Source organism: Centroberyx affinis, unplaced genomic scaffold, assembly GCF_046629955.1.
Source record: "Centroberyx affinis isolate AG114_WGS23_722 - 3 ecotype Tasmania unplaced genomic scaffold, CSIRO-AGI_Caff_v1 ptg000356l_1, whole genome shotgun sequence".
In the NCBI taxonomy this organism is placed as follows: domain Eukaryota; kingdom Metazoa; phylum Chordata; class Actinopteri; order Beryciformes; family Berycidae; genus Centroberyx; species Centroberyx affinis.
Window position 1 is genome coordinate 75,698 of NW_027279027.1, and position 16,240 is coordinate 91,937.

The following is a 16,240-nucleotide window of genomic DNA, read 5'->3' on the forward strand; positions in this document are numbered from 1 at the left end:
ATTGAGAGTCCACTGAGGAGTTTAAGTGGATGGTAAACGCATTTGTGTAATCAGATTTTAAATATCTAATTGTTAAATGGGTGAACATTTATTTTAACCATATTTTGCCCATATTTGACAGCGCCCCCAGTTATTGACAATACTCACATGAGAGCTGAGGTCAAGAGCTCTCTATAACTAAATGATAGTTGGTCCCATGTCTGTAACCCCTTTTGTTGCTGAATTATAAGCCTTCAAACATGCACCGAGGTCAAGGTTCAAAGGACAGTATTTCAAAGCAGGAGCCATGTAGAATCTTCATACTGACAAATGTTACTCCCCAGGTCGAGACCTTCCCAATAATGTATTTGGTTTATTAGAATCGAAGGTGAAATAATTTAAACGGATGGCCATAACATTAACCTGTCGCATTGTTGAGTTATCAAGGACACTTTCGTGTTTTTGTGTTGAGAAATGTTAAAGATATCATAGGTTATGTTACGGCTTTAGCTGGCGTCTTGCTTCACCATAGTAACAGCCGCTGAGGTTCCTGGGTGCTCCCGAGTCCGGACTGACAGAAAAAAAACGTGGTGCAGGCACGAAAGATACTTCCAATTGAAATACATTAGTTTGAAAGTCGTGCTGAGTGACACGAAAAAAATGGAAAAATCGTGTCCATGAACAAGAATCAATAGATTAAATTTCGTGACTATTTCACAAACTACCGTGAGACCGGGTTGTTTTATGCGCCTGAATAAAAGTTAAATAGATCAGACAGTCAACTTTCATTTAACTTTTTTATTAGCAGAATAACAAAAAAGGGTAATTTTAATAAAACAGACAAGCAGGAATGAAACTCTTATTTACGCTGATGATGGCTTCTAGCTGAAACATGTTCGTTTTTTGCCCATAATAAATTAGAAGATTATTTTTCTGTGAGTGCCGGTGTTCCGTTCATTTTGATTTCAACACTATAACCTTATATAATCTTTAAATAAAAATAATGAAACAAAAGCCTGTTCTTCCTTTCCTGCACCTCTCTCTATTCCTGTCTCAGCCATAATTCACTGTCACATCTCCAGCTGGTTCAGAATAGAGCTAGAACTAGGATTTGAACCAGTGGTAAGGTAACATCATCATATCCCCAATTTATCATCTCTCCACTGGTCACCAGTTAGATATAGAATTAATATAAAAATTTCACTCGGCACATTTAAAGTAGTTTTGGCCCTGAATTCCACTGTGGACCTCTTAGTTCCCGATGAGTTGAGACCAAGCTGAGATGTTCGGGTCTGTCTGACTTTCCCTCAGTCTAGACTCAAGACTAAAGGTGATTTTGCCATCAGGGCTCCTAGACTGTGGAATGCCTTCCAGAGGGACTTAGGCTAGCAGATTCAGTATCATCTTTAAAATACTTTGTAAAACACATATTGACTCGCTTTTGTGTAATTGCTTTTTGTCTTTCCTCCCTTAATCTTGTTTCTCATGTTTACATTTGATATTATTATTATTATTATATCAAACTACCTCTTTTTAAAGAAGAAATCACCTCACACTACCATGTGTGAATACATTGTTAGCATGAGTGACCCCAGTAGGAATCAAACCAGCATCTCTGACATTGTTAGTGCCACACTCAACTCAGTGAGCTACAACACCATGTAAAGCACACTGTAAACTCTGCTTTTAGATAAGGCTGACATGAATACAGTCTGTTAGTAGTAGTAATGATATGAAAGCAGTGCCCAAAAAACACACACAATAATAACATTAATGAAGCAAAGCCTGCAGAGCTAGTTCAGGCAGACAATTGGAGTACGGTGGCCTTTTTAGGACATCCTCAGCCGCCTTTGTCATTCGTAGATGTACTTTGTCAAATCTAGGTGGACTGCTGTCAGTCTTAGCTGGACTTGTGTCAGGTTTAGATGGACTTGTGTCAGGTTTAGCTGTTTGTTGTCAGATTTAGATGGACTTGTGTCAGATTTAGATGGACTTGTGTCAGGTTTAGCTTTCTAGCGCTGCTAACTCTCACGCATTGACCGTGAGACTCACACAATTGACACTTTTCACATGCTCTCACGCCATAAGTCCATTTTCTCACGCAGTGAAAAACAAATTCATAACTGATAACGTTGCGGTGCGAAAAGAGGACACTGACAGCTTATAAACTTAGAACTATGCCTAATCGCTGTCACAAATTGGATGTCACAAAACTGCGACTAAATGCCAACAAAACTGAGACGTAGTTGTTGGCCCAAAAACCCAACTGCCTCTTGTTGCAGACCATACTCTTAACTTTGGGGACTGCTTAATTACCCAGAGTCCCACAGTTGAAAACCATGGCGTTACTTTCGACTCAGCTCTCTCATTCGATGCTCACATTAAGGAAATCACTAAGATAGCATTTTTCCACCTTCGCAATATCTCGAAAATTCGCTCCCTGCTAAATACGACGGATGCTGAAACTTTAATACACACTTTTGTTTCATCAAGACTCGATTATTGTAATGTCTTAATGCCTACCGAACTACAGTATTAAAAAACTACAACTCGTGCAAAATGCTGCCGCCAGAATACTAACCAGAACTAGAAAATTTGACCACATTACTCCAATCCTAACCTCCCTTCACTAGCTCCCAATTCAAGCCAGATCTGACTTTAAGGTGCTTCAATTAGCTTATAAATCGTTACATGGGCTTGCACCATCATATCTATCCGACCTCATCATCCCTTATATTCCCCCTTATGCCCTCCGATCACAGGATGCTAGCTACCTTACTGTCTCTAGAATCAAGAAAAAATCAGCAGGCAGTAGAGCGTTCTCCTACCGAGCTCCCTATCTCTGGAACCAGCTACCTCTTACAGTCAGAGAAGCTAATTCTGTCAAAATCTTCAAATCTAGACTCAAAACCTATTTATTCTCGCAATCATACGACCTACCTTAGCACCGTTGGCTTGGGCTCGACACAGTCTATTCCCTGACCCTAGCCTAGACAGTATTTATATAGTAATTTGCCGTTGGGAACATAGTATAGGGCTGCCTCCTGGTTTCCCTGTGTCTAATCACTTTCTATCTGATGTCTGTATGAGCGTGTCTGTGCCCAAATACGTCTGGGTTTTGTCCTGCTTCTGCACAGCTCTGTGTGTATGTGTGTGTGTGTGTGTGTGTGTGTATGTGTGTGTGTGTGTGTGTGTGTGTGCGGCTGGTTTTCTCCACCCTTTCTCACATTCCTGTGCAGTCTTCTAGCTGTCAGCAGACGGGTACTGCCCCCGCTCTGATGGTCCTCAGTGCTGGCCTTAGTCCCATCCCTGATGCTGCTCCCACCTGGATGTCTCTCTCTCTGTGTGTTTGTTGTGTAGCGTGTAGAGTCGTAAACAAACATGTAGCCATGAAACAGGGAAGTATATGGTAAGTGGACAGATGATAAACCAGAATAAAACACTAAACTATAGGTTGACTCATGAAATGAGCATGAAATAAAATAAAAGGAGAATGAAGTGAAAATAAAATGAGAAGGATAGAAACATTGGAATGAAGATTATTGGCAACAGTAAATAGTGTTATGTCAATTTAGACCAATAAACCAGAGGAACGAGACGGGTCGCCCTAAAGGCCTTTGCACACCAGACGCGTTTTTTTCGTGCGATTAATTCGCACGTTAATAATATTTTTCGAACCTGTATCAGTCAATGCAAGCTTTCACATCAGCGACGGAATTTCGCTGAGCGATATTGCGGCTTTTATTTTTTCGGACCAAAGTCGATTTTTCCGAGGTTTCGCTTCCGACGTGCACGCATCTGACCAATCAAAATGCATGTTGTTGACAACGTCACATTCAAAACATTCAACATGGCGGATCGTTTGATTGTCTTTGTCTCACAGAACTCTGTTTTGTATGATAAAACAGAAAAAAACTACAAAGACAACGATCTGAAAGACAACGTGTGGAGAGGAATAGCACAAGAGCTTCAGTATGATGATGGTCTGTGTATATCAAGCTTCAACAGTCTACATAACGTCTTTGTTTAAACTTCCAACTATGCTAATGTAACGTTAGCCCATATGAAGCTAACCTGCCCAGTTACAACGTTAACGTTAACTAATGTCACTTTTTCAAAGTCATGTCAGTTTGTTTGCTGTCACAAAAAGACGAGTAGGTCTAGGTTGTATGTTTATGGATTATGGATTATGCTCTATCCTAGCCCCGATTCGGTAGACTGCTGGACATTTTACAATAGGACCCAGCAAATACCGAGTCTGGGCTAACCTGCACCCATCGGGGGGTAACAAAGCAGGATTGTCAGGTATAATAATAATCAGGTATCGGGATCATTTTCTCGTCAGTCTACAATAACATGCTTGGTATCGCTGGAATATAGAAATTCCGAGCTTTCCAATGACCCTAAACGCACCACAAAAAGGAACGATACATGTCCGCCATTAACGGGGAAAAGTAGCAGTCAAAATTCACATTTTACAATCACACTGACAAAAATCTATGTTCTTGCCAAAATATTTCACCAAGGCTTATGTTATTTTCACCAAAAACGGCAGATTTTAGTTACTCACGTTTCTGCCGTCAATTTGAAACCGTCGCTCCGATGAACGGGGGCTTTTCACCAGCCATTTCAGTCCAGATAGACTGGACAGCGTTCTCCATAAATCTGCCTGTATAGAATGGAGCTCTGTGGCCCATATATGAATTATTGAATATTGTTGTTATCTATGGGATCTTGGTTATAATGGTGATATTGCCTTTTACATTTAGATTATATACTAGGCAAGGATGAAAATATTATTTTTTCCTTTATTGCATCTCCATTTACTCTGGAATGGCAATAGATATAGGTTTACTTACAATGGATCCGTATTCCTTCTTCTTTTGCGGATGTTTATTCTCCAAAATATAATAAATGTAATGGCGGTCAACAATACAATGTATTTATTTGACAGTAACGTAATGTAAACAAGCTTGTGTCTAATCAGAACTGAGCGTAATCAGTCTGGTGTTGTGTTTGGTGTGTTTAACAACTACAGCATAGCTATTCTTCTACTTTATAGTTGATGAAGTGAAGAAGTTATGGAAGAATTTGAGGGACACCTATGTGAGAAAGAAGAGGGAGGAGGGGGAAGTGAAGAGTGGCCAGGCTGGTAGCAGGCAGAAGAAGAGATGGAAGTACATGGAGGCAATGTCTTTCTTAGACAAGTCCACTTCATTCAGGAGGTAGACTATAACCCTTTTAACTTACCTCTCATTTGTCAATTGCTTTAACACTAGAATTAGTTAGTCAACTAATTACTAATTAGTTGCTTTTGAATAGCACCCAGAGCAATCTAGATGGTGAGGAAGAGCAGGAAGAGGATGCAGGGCCAGCAGAGCAGGTGTCTGACCAAGCAGAAAGTGAGGGAGAGTGTGGTGCTGTAGCTCCCAGGCCAGCCAAGGCAAAGAGAAAGGCTAGTGACAGCATGCTGGAGGAGTACCTGAGGAAGAAGGAAGCCAGGGAAGCAGAGAGAGACAGAGAGAGAGCACTGCAGAGAGACGAGGTCACTCTGTTCCTTTTAAGCTTGGCGCCTGCAATGAGGCGTCTGCCCACAGAAAGGCAATCCTGGATTAGGATAAAGATGCAGGAGTTGTGTCATGAGGCAGAGTTTGGAGCTGTGTATTCTCAGCAATACCAACATTTTACGTCACTGTAGTTGTGCTGCTATATTTAAAATTTGTTATGTACTTCATATTTATTATTTAATTTATTAAATAAAATCTGATTGAAACAATAACCTGTCTGCATTTGACTGAAAAACAAGTGGTAGGGCAAGAAACATGGCTTTTATTATTTATGTGGAAACAAACAACAGTTTAAACATTTAAAGGTTTAGGCCTACATATTTATCAGAGAAATGTTAATACATGAGGTTTTGATATTTAGTATACTCTGTACCAGTCACCACACAGGAAAAGAGCAATGCTGTACACAGCGCCTTTCATACTATATTATTTGGATATACTGTATATGTTAATGTAAAACTGGGATGAAAATTAAATGAACTGATCAGGGCAGATGCAAGTTGCTTTAGGCAGCAAAACCACGGTGTACATGGGCATATTGCCAAGGCACTTGTCCGGCTGGTGAGTTGAAGTAGTGGCGGAAGGTTTCCCGTACTCTCAGGGCCTCTGCCGATGCCCTGTTCCCCCGCAGGTTCCTGATTGGAGCTAGGATGCTCTCTCCACCATCGTCTTCAACTGGCTCTCCACCGTCTGGATTCTGATCCCCCTCAGCAGAATGCAGAAAGTTGGAGAGTATGCAAGTTGCCTTCACGATACTGTCTGCTGCATCAGGGCAGACTTGCAGTCTTCGACAGTAGACCCTCCAGCGTTGCGTGAGGATGCCAAAACAGTTCTCCACGATACGGCGGGCTCTGGAGAGGCGGTAATTGAAGACTCGCATGTCCTCTTGAAGGTGGCGCCCTGGATAGGGCCGGAAGAAGGTGCCCTTATAATTGTGGAATTGTGATCCTGAGTTGGGAGGTGCCTGGATCACAATGTGCTTCCCATCCAATGCACCTATGCAATGTGGAAAGTTCCATCGCTCTTCGAATCTCCTCGCAGTATTCATCCACAGATCTTTATTTGGACATGGCATGTAGGCTTCTTTCATGTCTTCCCAGATGGCATTGCAGGTTTCCCTCACTATTTGTGCCACAGTTGAGATACCAAGGCGAAAACTTGCTGCAATTGTGGTGTAACTATCACCAGTGCTTAGAAATCTGCAAAGACATGATGAAAGAAAGAATTATCTTTTCTTTCAATTTCACACATATGATTGCATACAGTACCTTTAGAACAACAGTGTGATGAGACAGAGCTCCTAGACATGAAACATGAGATATTCTGTCTGTGGATAAACTGAAAGATTAATTGCGCAATATTGTGCTTCTGTATATCCATGGGACATCCGTGTGTAAAGCACGTCCCCAGAAGGATTTAATGGACAGAGCTCATTATATATCTACAAATATTTCACATTTAGCAAATGTTATCCATACTGGTTATTCCCTATGATTTAACACTATATAACACTGTAAGGTCGGCTGTAGGAAACGTGAGCTGCGCTGCGTAATGGCGCATTCCAAGGATTCCATTCCATGCAGTAAATTCATGATGACTGAAGAGCCTGTCATGTTTTTTTTAAATACCTTATAGTTCGTTATTGTTTTATTATTTATTTGCCCAGTTCTTTGTGTCGTTTTGTTGCTCAAGCACGTTTGGCAATGTGCCTGTAATATTTAATATATTGAAGTAATGGCTACGCCTCCGTTTCCCCGTATACCGTATATTGTATTTTAGAAATTCATCCACAGATGCTGATTTCGTTGCGATGTTTTTTTTTCCAAAGATGAAGTTTTGAGGTAGGCTGTGGTGTTTTTCCCTATAGGCAACATCAGGTTACTCATGCGGTCTGTTGGTCTTTGCTTTGCTGCAGACGTCTGTAGTTCAATTATAAATATTCATCATGGACTAATGAATAGTCCTAAACACCCCAATGATATTATACCATTTTAAACTTTTATATAGGCTACAGGAGCCATAACTATAAAAAATACATACCGATTCCATAAGTAAAATAAATAATCACTTATTGCCTTTATGTGTGAGCGCTGTTGTTGCTGAATCGTGGAGAAAGTTTGATTATTGAATGACCTTTGTGTTACAGCCACATATTTCAGTGTAGTTATTGGCATGCTCCTGGATGAGCCTATAAACTCTGTGTTCCGTCTTTCCTCTCTGTTATGACTCATTTAGAAATGTACTGGCTTTGCTGTTTTTAAGCGCTGTGCGCATTCAGGCCCGTGGGAAGATGATTTACTGAATGATTTAGGGATGCACAAGGGTTAAATAGCCTAGTCTATGTGTCTCTCCCTCTATCCACCACCTATCAGTCTGATATAAAGTTTATTTGTCTATTTATTTATTTAATGTATTTGTCTCTAGCCAATGCTCACAGTTATTTTTGTCTTTAAAAGGATATGATGTAGCCTAGTTGACAAAACAGTACCAACGTGTACTGGCATTGCTGCCTTCTTCGGAGCGCACAAAAAGGCCAATAAACAACACAGATGGGTAGGCTATTTATTAACCACTAAGTAAAGTGTCTGGTTGGTATGTTAACGCAAGCCTCAAGAGGAGAGATCAGATTTTGAATGATTTTTGACCAAGCTAGGCTACAGGCGACCCAACTCTGTCGAAGAATATGAATGAACCAAATGCGCACTGCGCACAGCTGGAACTGTTTACAAACAAACGGGACTTCCCTCAAATTAAATACTTAGAAAAAAAACTATTATCTTACCTCAGACATACAGCTAGCCGCTGCTCCGGGTCAATCGGCTCTCTGAAATTACTCCTCTGCTTCTTCAAGCTTGGTGCCAGCTGTTGCAGCAGTACTTCAAATTGTCCGACGGACATCCTGAAGTACGTCCTGAAGCGGCTGTGGTACAGTTTAAGCTCCTGGACCAAGCAGTGGAACTCACCAAGTTCTCCTCTCTTTGTTAGTATTGGGTGTACCCAGGTATTTCGTTTTTTTTTCTTTTTATTAAGTAAAAGGAGCACCAGGTCATCGTCGCTTGATGTTGAGTCCATTTTTTTTTCTTGTGGCGCGAATATTTTTAGAACCTTAATAATTTATTCGCAAAATCGCGTCGCGCTTGATGTGAATAGTCAGGCGCGTCAAAATACGCCTCCGAATTATTCGCAATTTCGTGCCGTTTATTCGCGTCGCTGTTGGTGTGCAAAGGCCTTAAGGGATAACTCAGACTATACTGACTTTCCTGATTGGATTAAGTGATAACTTTAGTGAAGCTTTTGCATCAACTCTCAGCAGAAAGACATGGAAGTGTTTCAGCCTTACTTGCCGGGGGTCCATCGTGAGGTTTCGACCGTAGGGAAACGATGGCAAACGATGAAGTTAGAGCGGGTCTTGAAAAAGACGCTCTCTCTCTCTCAGGTAGATGTCCACTGGCTTTCCGCTGCCAACCGGACTTCAGGCAGGATGGAGCAGGAAGCTTGGCTGGTCAGCTGAGAGGGTTGACTGGAGCTTCTGACTTCTCTAGCTTTTCTTAATTAATGGATTAATAACTCGTTCTTAAAATAACTTTGTAACAGTCTTCGCGGTCCAGCGAGGCTCGACTTCGTAGTATCAACGGCTTGAAAAACAGGGTCACATTAATGACAAAGAGTAGTTAGGCCTACGAGGCCGCAAGATGTGAATCTCCGCTTGCGCTAAATCTGGTTTGGTTGGTCTTCGAGTTGGTGACGGCATCATGGCCTCCGGCATGAAGCTCGGGGCATGAAGTGCACAAGGTGACAAGAAACTGAGAGTTTTATATTATGCAGTTTAAAAAGATACTTTGCGCGGGTTTGGAGATTCCGCCTACATTTCTTTGTCCTGGACATAGGCAACGCCCGTCATAAACAAAGAGGCTCATGAGGATACTTCTCTCAATTACTTTAGTAGCCTAACTAGTCTATGTAATGATAAAGATTTAGAATAACGCATTTGGATTTTACATACTCAACCAATTACTGTTGTCAACTGGTGAACATTATGAGCCCTGTAAACAAACACTTATGGATTGTATAAAACCATTACATGAAACATGATTAGACAATAAAACTTTCACTGTTCAAACTTTTCTGTGCACTGAGTTGTTTTAGCAGAATAGCCTAGATACATACTTATAATCTTAATATTTAAATCACAAATATATAGTAACTTTGGGGTTGATATAGGGAAACAATGGAATGGTACATAATTATCGAGTTAGGGCCAGAATGGATAAATATAACTAGACCTTAACTATTGTGATGTTAATTAAAATACCTAAGCATAGCCTATATGATTAACCAATTTAGTATACTTCACATTATTCTAAACTCATTGGGGACATTAGGAGATACAAAGTAGAGGAAAAAGGAGAGAACTAAACCAAGAATGAAAGGAATTTATGGATTTACGATTTTAGGGCTCTATCCAGAAAGGTGGGGTTTTCCTATGGACCTAAAACTGGAAAGGGAAAGCAATTTCTGACTCTTTTGTTAACATGATACAGAATTACTTTACAGTCATAACATCCACATTATTGAACTCAGCATAAATTCCTGAACACTTTGATATCAAACATGACTATCTAAACCCATGTAAAGATGAAGAAGTTGAATAATGCAAATAACTCTTATAATCATGGCAGTTAGACATCAATTTAGACATATACTTTAGGATCCATCGCAAAGTATTAACCAAAGTTTCATGAGTCTTTATCAAGGATTTCTCCTGATTTTGACAACATTCTAATGAATGTTCCTCCAACTCTCTGACCCAGAGCTTTATCAGAGGCAGGCTATGTGTGTGTGTGTGTGTGTGTGTGTGTGTGTGTGTGTGTGTGTGTGTGAATCTGGGCCTGCAGTTCGATGTGGCTTGTAGATAAGGCCTGTAAATGGGAGAAGAGTTGTCTGATTGGTGGAGGAGATCCCCCCTTGGTCTTGGTTAGCGTCAAGGTGACACTTTTGTGTCTTTAAAGGTGAAGGGTCATTTTTGTTCCTGGGAAAGAATGTTACTCAAGGGTCCATTTGGAGCTGTGGAGACCTGGTTCTGCTACAGGGGCCTCGGCCCCATCCCTGATGCTGCTCCCACCTATCGTGTCTCTGACCCTGTGTGTTCTGTGTGCAGCTGTTTTCTCCTCTTCCTCTGTACGTGTGTGTGTGTCTGGTTGCGTTGTGTGTGTGTGTCTGGTTGTGTTGTGTGTGTGTGTGTACGCAGCCTCGTGTCCTATCTCTCTCTCTCCTCTCTCTGACTCCAGGTCAGTGTTCTACCTGGCAGTGACGGGTGCTGCCCTGGCTCTTAGTCAGTGCTGCCTTGCTCTTCCCTGCTGCTGTTTCCCACCTGGACGCTGAATTACGACTGCTGCCCTCGTCTCACTGAATTTTTAGCACTGGCCTCACCCCCCTCTCATCGCCACATGCCACTTCTCCTTCTTTTTGTTTCTCTCTGTTTTCTCCTGTCATTATTGTTGCCCATGACTCAATGTTGTCAATGTTTTGCCCGGCACCTATTGCACGCTAAGCCGTTCCGGGGGGGGGATCCCTATTTGCCTCAGCCCACCCAAGGTTTCTTCCAAGTTTTCCTACTAGGTTTTTCTTGGGAGTTTTTCCTTGCGTGCATTTAGGGTCTAAGGCTGGGGTGCCGGGTAGGTTAGGCTGTAGAATAGGTAGATTGTTTGTCTTTCTAAATCTGCTCTTGCCTACCTTGTGTTTTTCACTGTTTGTCCTACATAACTTTGTTCACCATTGATTGTGTTTAGTTAGACCTAGCTAGACACATTCTCTGTAAAGTCCTCTGAGATATGCTTGTGACAAAGGGCTATATAAATAAACTTGACTTGATAGCGCACGGGCAGATAAGACAGAGCAGCACCGTGCAGCAGCGACCATCAGGGGGAAAGCCAGAAATATACACAAATCTATTATATTGTAATTTATTCCCATGCATGCTGCTCAGAGTAATCTCAGTCAGCGGCTCTTCTGCGTCTCTCCCTCTCCTCTCGCGCTGTGCGCACGCATGCAGGAGTGAGAGTGAGTTGCTATGGTTACGGGGACGCTCTGTGTCTCTGTCACTCTGAAACTTTCTCTCGATTCCCAATAATAGGTTTTTAGCTTAGTATGGCTACGCAAAATCATGAATGTAAGTACCTCAATGCTGAAATTTAGTAATATAACATAATTTTATATTTTTGGTTAACATTATACAGGGTTGCTGTGCTGCCCCTTTAAGAGAACTGATGGAATCGCCTGTCCATGCTGTCTATAGACTTGCCATTGTTGTTGTTTGGTTTCCATAGTAACAATGCCAACTGCTGTTTTTTCTTTTCTGTTCGTTTTCTCCTAATCCCTAAACAACATATGTCTGTAAGTAATAATTAACATTTGTTTAGACACTTACCTTTATGTGTTTCTCAGCTTTAATATTTACCTTAAAGATCGCTAGTTTCTTCTTGCTTCTTGTTAACTACTCCAGCCAACCAGCATATACATATGTTTATTTGTGTTATGTGTATTTGTATCCAACTTGTTTTGCCTCAATATATGTAGCTAGATGAACAGAAAGTAGACACATTGTAACTTGTAATGTATTCACTTGTATTTCAGTTTCACAGGTTGGTTGACTGAAATTATAAAAGAATAACATTTCCTTATCTTTTCATGTCCATTCAGGCTGAGTGACTGTAAACTGTCAGAGAGAAGCTGTGAAGCTCTGGCCACAGTTCTCAGCTCCCAGTCCTCCAGTCTGAGAGAGCTGGACCTGAGTCACAACGACCTGCAGGATTCAGGAGTGAAGCTGCTGTCTGCTGGACTAGAGAGTCCACACTGTAGACTGGACACTCTCAGGTCAGTATTACTGATACTGTTCAACAGACCACCATTTAAATTCTGCTTTACATGCACATTCATGTCAGTGAAAATCCCTGACCTCTGTAGGATTTTCCTGCTGATGTGAGTTTTGAACGGCAAGGCAAGGCAAGGCAAACTTTATTTATACAGTATTTCATACACAAGGCAAATACAATGTGTTTCACATAAAACAGAAAAAATACATAAAATGACATTAAAAATGAAAGAAAGAAAGATATTGAGCAGTCACTCTCTCACTGGTGACACCTCTGGTCAGCCAGTAGAACTTCTCTGAGAGTGACTCCCTCAATTTAGATGAAATCTTGAAGGATTCTTCGAAGGAGCCTAGAGTCTTTCCAGTGGTCTTACCCCACCCTATAGGCAGGCCCCACAGCCCCTATAGGACTTGTAAATGTTCCTTTAGAACAATACACAGATCATCTAAACAATTACAATTATAAACTTCAAGAAATCCTTCAATTCTCAATACAGGTTTGTGGATCCCGTCAGAGCGGAGAAACTATTCACCAGAGTTCCTCTAGACTCCTGTTGGGATCCAGTTTGTGACGCCAACTGATGAATAATTTTGTATAAAATAGGTAAAACGGAAATAAAATAAATAAATAAAGATAACACCTGTTACATCTACATACAGATGATTTAGTGGAAGGCCACAGAGAAAGGGAATGTTTTGAGCCGACTTTTAAAAGAGCTGACAGTGGGAGCACATCTCAGTGCTTCTGGAAGTTTATTCCAGTAATTGGGAGCATAATTACTAAAAGCAGCTTCACCTGATTTAGTTTTCACCCTGGGAACAACTAACAGACCGGTCCCAGATGACCTCAGAGGTCTGGGTGGCTCATATCCTAAGAGCAGGTCAGAAATGTATTTTGGAGCTAAGCCATTTAGCGCTTTATAGACAAGCAGCAGAATTTTAAAATCAGTTCTATGGCACACTGGAAGCCAATGCAGTGACCTAAGAACTGGTTTAATGTGTTCTGTTTTCTTAGTCTTAGTCAGAACTCTGGCAGCAGCATTCTGAATGAGCTGTAACCGCCCCAGAGTTTTTTGGGGAGACTGGAAAGAAGACCATTGCAGTAGTCTAACCTTCTTGCAATGAAAGCGTGTATCAGCTTTTCTAAATCAGGTTTTGACATAAGACAAAAACAGCTGAGATACCAACATTTATCACTAGTTTCTATCCTCTGAGAAAATATTTCATTATTTCCTCTCCTTACTGCCTCTGTTGTTGAAACCTAAAGTAAAGGACTTGTCACATTCTGTCACAAATTGAGACAAAGCTCGCATTCCTCATGTTGCCAGGTTCGCGGTTTTCAATGTACGTGGAAATGTTATAAATGCTGTAGGACTTAAAACGCTGTTTATAAAGTTTGTCAGGGTTGTATTGTGGAGTTTTGTTATTGGTTTGTTATTTTGGACTAGTTTCATTGATCATTGGACTGTTTATGGGTTTGGTTTAATTGGCACTGGGAGGGTTTCGTTGCTACGAACTTGGCAACACTTCTCCCCGTCCCTCTCTCCCCTTAATATGGTGTGTGTGTGTGTGTGAGAGAGAGCGAGAGAGAGAGAGAGAGACACTGAATTTAATTGATATTATTAAATATCGCACAATGGACTGATATCATATCAGACTACTTTTTAACACTTAATTAATTGACTTTAAACTTTGAGGCCCTTTTTCTCAAAAACATAGTTTGGAAACAGTCAAGACATCAAGGGCTGCATCTCACTCAATCTGTGGAGTACAAAGATAATTTTGATATCACCAGAAAGCTTAAATTCTCCTCTTTCCAACGGTGTATTAAACTCAAAATGGTTTGAGGGGTCAGTGTGACTGGAAATGATAGAGCAGGTCACATATATGTAAAATCACTATTTCTGTCAAGTTTAAATGGTTAATTTTGCTCCTGAACAAAAATAGAATAGATCAGACAGTCAACTTTCATTTAACATTTTTTTATTAGCAGAATAACAAAAAAAGAGTAATAATAATAAAACAGACAAGCGGGAATGAAACTCTTATATTTCAACACTATAACCTTATATAATCTTTAAATAAGAATAATGAAACAAAAGCTTGTTCTTCCTTTCCTGCACCTCTCTCTATTCCTGTCTCAGCCATAATTCACTGTCACATCTCCAGCTGGTTCAGAATAGAGCAACTAGGATTTGAACCAGTGGTAAGGTAACATCATCATAGCCCCAATTTATCATCTCTCCACTGGTCACCAGTTAGATATAGAATTAATATAAAAATTTCACTCAGCACATTTAAAGTAGTTTTGGCCCTGAATTCCACTGTGGACCTCTTAGTTCCCGATGAGTTGAGACCAAGCTGAGATGTTTGGGTCTGTCTGACTTTCCCACAGTCTAGACTCAAAACTAAAGGTGATTTTGCCATCAGGGCTCCTAGACTATGGAATGCCTTCCTGAGGGACTTAGGCTAGCAGATTCAGTATCATCTTTAAAACACTTTGTAAAACACATATTGACTCGCTTTTGTGTAATTGCTTTTTGTCTTTCCTCCCTTCTTAATCTTGTTTCTCATGTTTACATTTGATATTATAATTATTATATCAAACTACCTCTTTTTAAAGAAGAAATCACCTTACACCACCATGTGTGAATACATTGTCAGCATGAGTGACCCCAGTAGGAATCAAACCAGCATCTCTGGCATTGTTAGTGCCACACTCAACTCAGTGAGCTACAACACCATGTAAAGCACACTGTAAACTCTGCTTTTAGATAAGGCTGACATGAATACAGTCTGTTAGTAGTAGTAATGATATGAAAGCAGTGCCCAAAAAACACACACAATAATGACATTAATAAACTGGAGTACGGTGGCCTTTTTAGGACATCCTCAGCCGCCTTTGTCATTCATAGATGTACTTCGTCAAATCTAGGTGGACTTGTGTCAGTCTTAGCTGGACTTGTGTCAGGTTTAGCTGTCTTTTGTCAGATTTAGGTGGACTTGTGTCAGGTTTAGCTGTCTTTTGTCAGATTTAGGTGGACTTGTGTCAGGTTTAGCTGTCTTTTGTCAGATTTAGATGGAGTTGTATCAGGTTTAGCTGTACTTTATCAAACTTAGGTGGCGTTCATCAGATTTAGATGGTCAGATTTAGGTGGAATTGTATCGGTCTTAGATGCCTTTTGTCAGACTTAGATGGACATGTGTCAGGTTTAGCCGTCTTGTCAGATTTAGGTGGAGCTGCGTCAGGTTTAGCTATACTTTGTCAGACATAGATATAGTTGGTCTGCAATGGAGGGCAGTCCTGGCATTACAATCAAGCGCTTCCAATCGCGCAGTGTGCTACAACCGGACTGAAAGAAACAGTTGCAGGTAAATACATAAAGTTTTTTGAACAAACTGTGCAGCGATTCCGATAAATCTGATTCATATTTGGATAGTCCAGCTATCTGTCACAAGTATTGCCTCCTTATCTTGATAATGTCCTAAAAGGATCGCGTGGAACAAATTGGCAATTCAGGTTACAAAAAATTGCCTATTTGGGTCATGAAAATCTTAAAAATTGGTCTAAATGCAGTTTTTATGTTTGTTGCCATCGCCCCTTGTTTTTTAAGACACAAACACTAAACCAGAAGTCTTCAATTTGCTCAGTTATTAGCATTACAAGTAGCCTAAGCGCTAGCCAAGTGTAGGCACTCTGAACAGTGATCTTGGCAACCATCTGCCTGTACTATAAATGTACTGTATATCATATGTTTATAGGGAAATTACTTAGCATCATTCCATAGTTGCTTACTTAATTACTTACTAATTTAGCCAGGAA

The 16,240-nt window shown here is 40.7% G+C and overlaps 1 protein-coding gene across 1 annotated transcript in view; it reads left to right on the forward strand.

The window, feature by feature from the left end:
• LOC139641210 (NLR family CARD domain-containing protein 3-like) overlaps positions 1–16,240 on the forward strand; it is a 37,525-nt gene that overhangs the window by 17,720 nt on the left and 3,565 nt on the right. The window contains exon 9 of the mRNA XM_071515497.1: positions 12,246–12,419. Coding sequence (XP_071371598.1) covers positions 12,246–12,419 — 174 coding nt within the window. The remainder of the gene's footprint in view (positions 1–12,245; positions 12,420–16,240) is intronic.